General features: G+C 27.9%; 1 protein-coding gene across 2 annotated transcripts; it reads left to right on the forward strand.

Annotated features, from left to right (window-relative positions):
* The first annotated feature begins 3,367 nt into the window (after nt 1–3,367).
* LOC114169016 (uncharacterized) lies at nt 3,368–5,191 on the forward strand. 2 transcript variants are annotated; one of them, XM_028054025.2, is made up of 2 exons: nt 3,368–4,303; nt 4,747–5,191. In XM_028054025.2, exon 1 carries the CDS (start codon nt 3,607–3,609, stop codon nt 4,297–4,299), a length of 693 nt encoding a protein of 230 aa, XP_027909826.2. In that variant the 5' UTR covers nt 3,368–3,606; the 3' UTR covers nt 4,300–4,303; nt 4,747–5,191. The 2 variants fall into 2 exon arrangements, with proteins under 2 accessions (XP_027909826.2, XP_027909825.2); XM_028054024.2 differs by having other exon boundaries at nt 3,373–4,303; nt 4,763–5,191.
* The last annotated feature ends 5,453 nt before the right edge of the window (nt 5,192–10,644 follow it).

A 10,644-nucleotide genomic window follows, 5' to 3' on the forward strand; every position in this document is an offset into this window, starting at 1 on the left:
AAGTCCATGAATATGATATAAATAACATAATACAAAAAGTAAATTAATTATGTTCTATTATTACCGTCTTTATCATTATCTGACGCATTTATTTGACTTGAGTGGTAGAGTGTTTTATAAAGACATACCTTTTTTAGATTTGGAATGACTCAGAACATCTCATAAAGATATTTGAAATAAATCAGAATATCTCAGATTAAAATACGCATGAAAAAATTGAATATCTTTACAAAATATATTCTACCTTTAAAAAAACAATATCAATTTTTTATATAAAAGAACGAAAGAAGAACGGACTATATACACAAAAGTCAAACACAAAAAAGGAAAACAATATCATGTTACGAGGTAGAAATATAGATACAATAAATTCTAGTCACACAATCATATTATAGCATCAAAAGTGCATGTGTGTCACCTTTTAAAATAAGAAAAAAAAAGTTAAGGTTTCTGTAAAATCCTAACTAACTAATAAATTATTATTATTACTACTATATCATCTGCAATTATTATTTTCTTTTATCGTGTTTTTGAAAAAAAAATCTGTTTACGTAAGCTAAAATGTCGATGTTTTTTAAATGAAAACCGGTAAAAAAGGACCGATTGAAAATAAATAAAAACCTAGAGAATATTCTTAAATGTGATGTAACTAGAGAAATTGTCACAACTGGAAGAGAATAAAAAAGCTCAGAGTATTTAAATAATTATTGTATGTAGCAGTTATGAGTGTATGAAATGGAAATATAGAATAATAATATTAGTAGTACTTGCGAAATTAAAGGTGGAAAGTTAAAGTTCAACTACCTTCTACCCTGATTCCTTGTAAGCTATCATGAACTTTGTTTGCCAACCACCTCTGAACCCATTCCACTCCATAACATGTCATATCAAAACACAGTATAAACAAAAACATCTTACAAAACAGTAACATCAATTTTAATATATACATATTATTTTACTATTTTTCCTTTATATATATATATATATATATATATATATATATATATATATATATATTTGTATTCAGTTTTTTTATTTTATTTTGAATAAAGAAATTACACATCCTCTGTTATCTGAAGGTGAGATGCTTTTCTCTTTTTTTCAGCATGTTGTATTTTTTCTTCTATTCTGTATTTTCTTCTTTTAGTGTACTAATGGTGTACTAATGGGTATGAAGATTAAATCAGCATGTTCATAAACAAAAAAATTCTTTACATTTTTATAACATGACAAAATGCAGACCAATACATGTGTTTTCAATATAAATAATATCAGTAATAGTGAGAAGTTTAGAATTATATATACAATGAATTGATAAAAGGGTCGGTTATAATTATACTTCAGTATATTATGTTAAATCATATTGACATTTTTGTATAAGGATAATGATTTTCTTTAAGCAGTGTAAGCATGATACCTTTAAAACTTAAAATAATTTGTCTATAATATAAAAAATTATTATGTAAATTTTAAAAAATGTATAAATTTTTTTAAAAAAAGAGAGAAATATAATTTTAGGAAGTTTCAAAAATCTCGTCTGCACAATTTACTCTCGAAAATCAACCTTGTCTCAGTATAAGCTTGTGTATTTCAAAATTAGATAGTCCTGTGAGAATAGAAATGTCAACTGCAGAAAAATCGAAGGTGAGAGCTTTATTATTTAAACTTGGAAAAAGTAAAATAGCACGTGATATAGTGTATGACTTTTTCTACTTTTTCATTTGTCTTCTTTTTTTAATAATCATTTTCACGTACATATATTCCAAATTATATAAAATAACAGGATAATTAGTTTTACTAAATATTAAATAAATATTTCTAAAATTAAGTAAAAGTAAAAAGGTTCATTCTCTCACATAAAGAAAGTAGGCTCCACCATAGTTGTGTTACGTTCCCTACTCTAACCACCATCCCCATTCTCTCTTCAATTCTTTTCTCTAACATCACTAGCTAGTGAATGTCAATGCAGTAGTAGTTGTTTCCTATATGTTTGGACGAATTGTTTTTTAATAAGTAAAAAAATTATAAGTTAAAGTTAATTTTTGGTATCAATTATAGTTATGTATCTAACTTTTTATTAGGATGGTAATGCGGCCAGTCTGGTTCATTTAGGTCTGGTTTGTAAAATGTAGGCTGGACTGACCCTATCTCGCATTTTTAACACGAGTAATTTGGTCTGTCCTGTTTAAGTACAGGCCAACCAACTTTTTTTTTTTAAATAATTTTTTATGTTTAATAATTTAGAAAATTTTAACAAATTCATAAAATTAAACAAAGACTTCGTAGAGTTGATAATAAATTGATAATTTGTCATTTTTATCATATTTACCATATTTGTACTTTGACATGACGATATATTATTCAAATTCAAATTCTAGTACATTTAAAAATACATAATACTTTTTTGAGTCATAAAAGAATTTTGAATATTCATGCAGAATTAATTATTATATATAAATACAAACTTTTTTGAAATAGGTTGATAAGTCACTCATCCAAGTTAAGAACTTTCACGAGCCAAATTTCTACGAACTCAGCGAATACATTGTCCTCACCCGTCACATATTTTTTTTGGCCTAAAGACTAAGTCCATATTTTTTTCTGCCCTACAGACTAAGTCCATGTTGGCATCATCTACTTTTCATTGTCCATTCTCTACGAGGCACTAGATTGAATCGAAACTTTTGCATGCATCATAAACAATCTCTTGAAATGGTTGATGAATCAGTAAATAAAAAGGTTAAGAAGATGATGATGATGATGATGGTGACGGTGATGAATGTGGTTGACGTTAGATTGAGGCATAACATAAGAGTTCAGAAGAGAGACAGAGGAAAGAACTATTATTTGCACACTGCATGCAGGGGGGGCCAAGGCCAGTTGCAGACTCTTTTTCTATTTTTCTTTTCTCAGTAATCCCAGTTTGCCACGTGTCACATCCCATTGGAACAACCATCACACGTTTTCTCAGCCCAATTACACTCCGACAACCTTCCTCAACTGCACAAAAGCCACATTCATTAACATTACATCCCAAACAACATTTTCAATCACAAAATAAAATAAATTAAATCCTAAATGCTTTGTTTTCAGACTAACTCCTCAGTTCATTCCATGAAAATCCTGTACTTCATCTGGAAAAACAAATCTCATATTTCCCGTACAGTGTCAGATACCTTATCAAACAAAACAAATACCACCGATAATTATCGTCAGAATGTATTGCGTCATGTTTAAATTAAAACAATTCTTGTGTTTAAGTTATCATCTTTAAACAGTTATTTGTGTTATTATCTTTTTTTTTTAAATATGTATATTCTTTTAAATGTAAGAACCAAATAAAATAAAATTAGGAACGAGAAGGAGAGAAAGAAAAAAAAAAAAAAAACTATCCCTGTTGTCACCTTCTCTCTCCAACAAAAGGTAATAATTTTAATTTTGAGAAAACCTAAGAAATAAACTATGTAGTGTGTTACTGTCTAGAATCTTTTTGCCATTTAGGAAAGAAATTTTCTAACACTCACACCAAATCGTAGATTTCACCCACAACTCGATCCATGCGATAAACCGCTGAGAAAAAAAAAAGGAGCTTTCTTCTTTGCTCCCATGGCTTCCTCGTGCCGCGGTTATTCGAAGACCCAAATGTGTTTCTTCAAGATTCTGCGCATAATTTCGTCCACTCCACCCTTCACAGAAAAACAAGAACAAGGAGAAGAACATCAAGAACCCTTCCCCACCAAAGGGGTTGGCATCGATTTGAATCTCAGATTCTCTTCCCTCACGGAATCGGAATCTTCTAGAAGCGACAGCGCCTCCGCCACGCTTCAAAACAGCAACGAAGAACGGCAAGAAGAAGGGTTTCCGGAGAAGAGCGTTCAACTCTCAGAGAAACCCGACGGGGACAACCAAAATCTTAACAATGAAGTTAACGACGTTCAAACGGCGTCGTTTCAGGGGCGCGATAGTAATTGTCTCGATTTGCTTATAGAAGCGGCGAGAGTGGTCTCTGGAAAAGACGAGTCTGACTCGGGGGAAGAGAGGGGACTCGGTACCGAGTCAACGACTCAGCGAGCGAGTCCGGAGAAACGGAAAGAGAGGTGGGTGGTGGTTGATATATACGGCGACGTCTTGGAGGAGAGAGAACCGGTGGTCCGGTCCAAGCGAGGGAGGAACCAAGCGTTGCCGTACCGGTTCAGAGACTCGGTGGTCGAACCGTTGAAACGCGCCACTCGTTCTCAGAGACCGTCGTCAACCTCACACCTCACAAAACGACTTCTTAGGTCGTCATCCACAACGTAAAACGGTAAAGCTTATTATTCCTTTTCTATTATTTATTTATTTATTCATTTATTCATCACTATCATTGTTATTATTACACCTAGGTTTATCGTCGAAAAAAAAGTCTGCGTTACGTAAGGTAAAAAAAAAAGTGCTTCCAATGAAAACGACATACCGTTTTGAGATTTTCTTTTTTTCTTCTTCTCATTAATTAATTAATTAATTAAGCCATCGAAAATAGGAATGAAAGAGTTGCTAAAGAGGAACATGGTAGGCATAGGTTTCGCATGTTGTCGTGATGCTTCGTAACACCGAATTATCGTACTGAAAGAGTTGCAGATTATGAATAATTGCACATCGTAATATTATTTCTCATGACATGACATTACATTGTAAAGGACAATGATAAACTTGAAGAAGAAAAAAAAATTAGTGTAGTAAATTTTGGTGAATAATTTAAAACGTTAGTGTGTTTGTTTTGAAGCATGAATGCATGGTGATTCTTCCAGAAAGCCGTTTGCAGCTACGTTATGGAAGTGGTTTTGGAAATGGGGGAGACAAAGAAACAGGAGTTGTTGTGGCTGCGAAAATGCATGTGTTTTAAGTTATTGGAATTCTATAGTTCTATTTATTTGATCTGCGAGAACAATGTATGTTATCGGCTTCAAACTTCACACATGACTTGGAAAGAAAGTAAGGTAGAAAGGGTTTTTATTTTATTTTTGTTTTTATTTTTTGGTTATTGTGTTGGAATAGAAGTTAGAAGGTACGACCCCCCAAGCCTGCTATAACTTTTGATTATGAACACTGCGAATTGTGCAGTTTAGGGAATTGAATTCGATTCAATGGTCTCTCTGCATGTGATGTGATGTGACAGAAAAATGGGGCTATGATTTATTTCTCTCTTTGGCAAGTGGGGGTTGCTTCCATCTACATTTTCTTCTTCTGTCTTTCTTCCATAAAAATTATAACCTCTCACAAGAAGTTATTTCATCTTTTGCTATTTCATTTATTTTTATTTTTTATATATCTTTTAATTAAATATCGTTGTTGTTCTTAAATTTAAGGTAAAATTAAAATTTATTTTTTATCTCAATTTTTTATATCTTGTATTTCTAAATTTTAAAAATAAATAAATATAATTTTCTTAATCTAACAATATTAATTTTATTTCAAATGAATTTGAGTTAGAATATGTCAAAGTAATTCAAAATTCAAAATTCAAAATGTTAGTGTAAATTGTAATTTAGCATTTAAAAATCATTTAACACAATTAGTACATTTTTTTTCATTTTTAAAGTTTGAGAATAAACTATGTCAAAGTTTAAAACAAAGATAAATTTTAATTTTGTATTAAAATTTAGGAAATACACATATTTAATCCTATTTTTGTTTGTTTAATTTAGTTAATACGAACTTTTTATTAATTAATATTAAATTTTTTTAAAAAGTGTCAAATGTCAAAATTTAGATATACAACATGTTAAAATCTGAATTATTTCCTACTTTAAATTTTTTTTCTTCTGATTTTGATAATAATATCTTTCAAAATGAAATTAACGATACAAGATCAAAACAAATTAAATATGTGCATATAAAAACTAAATTACTAACTAATCGATTAGCAAGTGTTTTATGTCGATGATTTAAAAATCATTATAAAGTCAAACACTTTAAGATATAATAAACTTGGAATTGTAAATAATAATAGCCAAAGATTCTGGACAACATTGTAAACAGGAGGAGATATTTTAAGGTAAATGAACTACATGATAGAAGCATGCATGCTCAATTTTTTTCTATGTTTCTCTCATACCCTTTCATGGCAACTTTCCCTTTTGTGTGTTGATAATCAAACACTTTCAAATTTCTATTTCTTTCCCATTCCTTCGATCTCTATCTTTTGTCATGCCACCATCATTTACACTATCAACACATATTTTTCCTTTCTCTGTCACCATTCATAGCTTAGGTCATTATGACTCACTGTTTTCAGCATTTTTTTGTTAAGAGTTAAGAGACCCACCACGTTATCTTCACTGCATTTGCATAAATTACTACACACTTCAATATGATGTGCTTTGTCTTTATTTTTCAAATGTTATTTTCTTACATAAATTTATCTCACCCTCCATTTATCATTATATAAAATCAATACTTTTCTTCTATCTTCTACTCAGTAGATTTTAAACCTTTTTCAAATTTACTTTCTGAAATTATTTGAATTTAAATATGACATTTAAGAGTATAACAATGTTGGACACATCGGTTTGATTTGTTAAATGTCATATTGACACACATATATTAGTTGAAGTCTTACATCGACTAGAGATAAGATCAATTCATAATATATAAGTGAGTGTAATTCTCATCTTACAAGTCAGATTTGTGGAATTGAGTTAGACTTAAAACTCACATCTAACATATATTGATCTATTGCTAACAATTGGGGAAGTTTTATGTAGTTTTTGAATTTATATAACATTATAAGTTTAGTTTTTCAAATTGTCTCTTATATTGAAAATTGGTGGTGAATTTAGGCACTACATGCAATGAAAAAAACATAAGGCAAGCCAAAGTTTGACATTAAAAGCCACATGGTAGACCACTCCCATGAATCATTTTAACAATGTCATTTTCATTGTTCACCTTCCCCCTATTTTATAAATAAATGAAAATGCCCCTGGAGCCCTACATTTTGTAGAGTTAGAACTCCAACAAGAATAATGATGACAATGTAGGACCTTTTGCATCAACAACATAGGAAAAAATTATTTGACATAAAAAAAAATCATTTGACAATCCATTGGAAAGGTAAAATGTCATAAAAAAATGAACTTTTATATTTATAAATGTAGGGGTTAGGTCTATTGGGTCAAGATTTTGGAATGGAATAAGGTTGTTTCAGACTTACATTTTAATAGGCTAAGGTTAGGAGTTATGTGGGTGGGGGGAACAAATTTTGTTATCGGTGATTTTTCCCTTCAGAAAAATTAGGCCTTCTGGGTCTTGTTTACTGTTCTAATATTGTAATAATTATAAATATTAAAATACAATTGTTTTAATTTAGTTATTTTAAATAATTACAACTAGAAAAAAAAATCGATTCTATACTAAATTTAAAATATATTATGCTATGTGACAATGTGTTTTCTCCCTATAACATGAATGAAATAGCAAGGGTGGACCTTCACTATGACATGGGAAAGACGTGACTCCTACAAAATTTTTAATTTAATTATATATATATATATATATATATATATATATATATATATATATATATATATATATATATTAAAATTATATTATTTATAATAAATTTGAAACAATTTCTCATCATTTTATTTATCTATATTATTTATTCATATATCTTTACTGTTTAAAAAATAAAATAAAAACTATTTTGATAGATATTGGTTAACAAAAAGAGATTAAGATTTTGTCTCATAAAGTTTCTTCTCATTAATTCATCAATAAAGCATGACAATAAAAAAAAAACTAAAAAAAAAGGTAAAAAGAAATGGAAAACATAGACGCTGAAAACGCATTATCACAGTATCTCTCATTAATCAAGATTAGTATTCTATTATTATTGATGTGTGTTAGATTTATGATTTTCCTATTATGATATTCCTTCTCATTTAAATTTTTTCCAAATTAGTATGAATTCTAATTATGATTTTGGGATTCTTTTATGAAATTGAGATTGAACCCTAATTATATTTTTTTCCAAATTAATATAATCTTAAATTATGACATTCATGAATTTTGTGTTTTTTTTACATACGCTAAAATTTGTAAAATTTTATGGATATATTTTGACATGCATTACGAATTCCACTGCACATAATGAATAATCTTGAATTGAAACATAAATTACCATACCAATTACGTGTGAATTCAATAAATTAAAAAAATTAGAAAAAAAAAATGTGATCACTGTATGAAAATAATTTAAATCCCATAAATAAAAAAAATAATTAGAAAAAATAATGTATATATAAAAAATATATAATTTAGCACCTCTAAATATTTTGTTCAATTTCCTATGAAATAATTTTTTTAGTAAAATTTTTTATAACAGTAAAAGATAGAGTATAAGTTAATTGGATGTACAGTTCTTTCCATCATGAAAGTGTAAAGATAGAAATTTAGACGATACGCTACACGAATTTGTTCTGGGCCTATTGATTTGATTTTCTGGTTCAAACCACAAGCACACCGGCCCAATAAACTCTTCAAAGAGCAGGCTCATCACGCACCTTTATAAATGTCTTCCTGCACCCCTAAAAGAAAAAGCTTTCTATTTTGTCTCTTTTGAATTGTGTAAATTGGTAGTCAATTCAAAAGTTATTTGACTTCAAAATTATACAATTCAAAATTTATTGTTATTTTTTGAATTATATAATTTAAAAACTATTATTTAGTTTTCTATTACACAATCTAAAAGTAACAAAATAAATATTTTCCTATATGGGAGTGCAGAAACAAATATATGAGGGTGCAGAAAATATTTTTATTTCACTTTGTAACTTTTATTAGAAAAAAGAGAGATATCTGGAGTTTTTCCATGAAGTATTTAGGACAGCTAAAATCTTAAATTCATGCTAGAAGGTTGTTTGTGAAAAAATATTCCTGAAAAATAAGTTGCTTTCTTCGTTATAAAAGTTTTTTAGTTAAGATTTTGAAAAAAAAAAACTTTTTTCATTTAGTTTTATATACACGCATGTCAAAATTTGATTTTGTTTTTTTGGTGAAATAACGTTATTAAATTTAAAACTACTTTTGAGCAGAATTATCTGAAAAATTGTAATTATAATCTATCATAAAAATAGATATTAGATATGTTTGGAGAAACTGCTCTATAAACATTAAAAAAACAATGTGAAAAAAAATGAATATAATTTTTTTATAGTGCCATACTTAATCTTATTTTTAAATGTGAAATATATATATTTTTTATTTTATTGTTTCGTCTCGATATATATGTTCAATCAAACAATTATTATATGAAACTTTGAATTTAATTATGAATATTTGATGATCGAGAAGAAAAATAGATTCTATTGCTTTTAAATTTTCTTTTCACGATCATATTTTTCATTTCATCAATAGAAAAATGTACTACCTATTGAATTGATGAACCAGTTTGTTTGTTTTTATTTTTTGTAATAGAACAAAAAATTTACCCATTACATGTTTGTTTGATATGTTTTATAATAAAAATGTTTAATTTTTTAATATTATTTATAAATAAGTGTAGTTACAATATTTCATCAAAAACACTTATTTTTTAGTTTAATAAAACTTGCCATCAACCTTTCGTGCTGTCATAGATCACTTCATAAGTGGATGCAGCAATGGAATGTTTGTAGTGGACAAGTGCAATTTGAAGTACGTAACACTTATTTTAAACAAATTACACTGAAAACCTTAAAAATTCAATTTCAATTTTGCTTACATGGAATTAGGTATATAGATAGATGCATGTTCTATTTGTTATCTTGTTCTCCTTCTCACAAGGTTTATTTATTTACATTTTTTTTAACCTAGATAATAATTTTGAAAAATTAAAGCCATATACAAATTTTAGATTTAAAAGATAAAAATTGAATTTATTTAAAATTTTAAAGAGTAAAAACATGGTTAATTTCATGATCTTTCATACAAGTATTTTAAAAGAGTAAAGTTTGAACAATGGGGGAAGGTGTGGACCAATGAAAAAGTCTTCATTAAAAGTACCTACCCTTTGTGTTGTATTCAAATTGCATCATCTATTGTTTGTTAAAAAGGCCAATTATTTGACATTAGTATTATAAAAGGACTTGGAACCGAGATGGATGATGAAAATTATCTAAAAGTCGGTACTTTTGTTTATTTATTTATTTAAGATTTAATTAGTAGTATAATACTCACTTTTATTTGAATATGTCAGTTTGATTTTAAAAGATGATAATTTTATTTCAACTTTAAAAAAACTAAATCTCAAAAACAAAAAATTATTAATATTGTTAATAATATGTCACATATTAATTTATGTTTTTTTTTTCACAGTATTTATACAACTCTCTTTGATTGAGATATTAAGAATTTCAGGTTAAATAAAGTATGTTCTTATCTGTTTTTTTTTTTTCACTTCAGATCTTTCATTGAAAATGAATTTTAATAAATATTATAATTTGTGTGTAAATTTTATCTAATTTTTTTAATTTTGTTCCTTGTTTTTTCTCCACTCATTTTGAAGCAAATCTCATTCATAGTACTGTGATGTTTGCCAACTTTAACAAAAGAACTTTGTACAAATCTCATCCTACCTTGGATGACCAAAACTCAATAATAAGTAATGCATTAATTTAAAAGCTG

The sequence above is a fragment of the Vigna unguiculata genome, chromosome 11, assembly GCF_037176805.1.
Source record: "Vigna unguiculata cultivar grain cowpea cultivar isolate G323 ecotype 2 chromosome 11, ASM3717680v1, whole genome shotgun sequence".
NCBI lineage: Eukaryota > Viridiplantae > Streptophyta > Magnoliopsida > Fabales > Fabaceae > Vigna > Vigna unguiculata.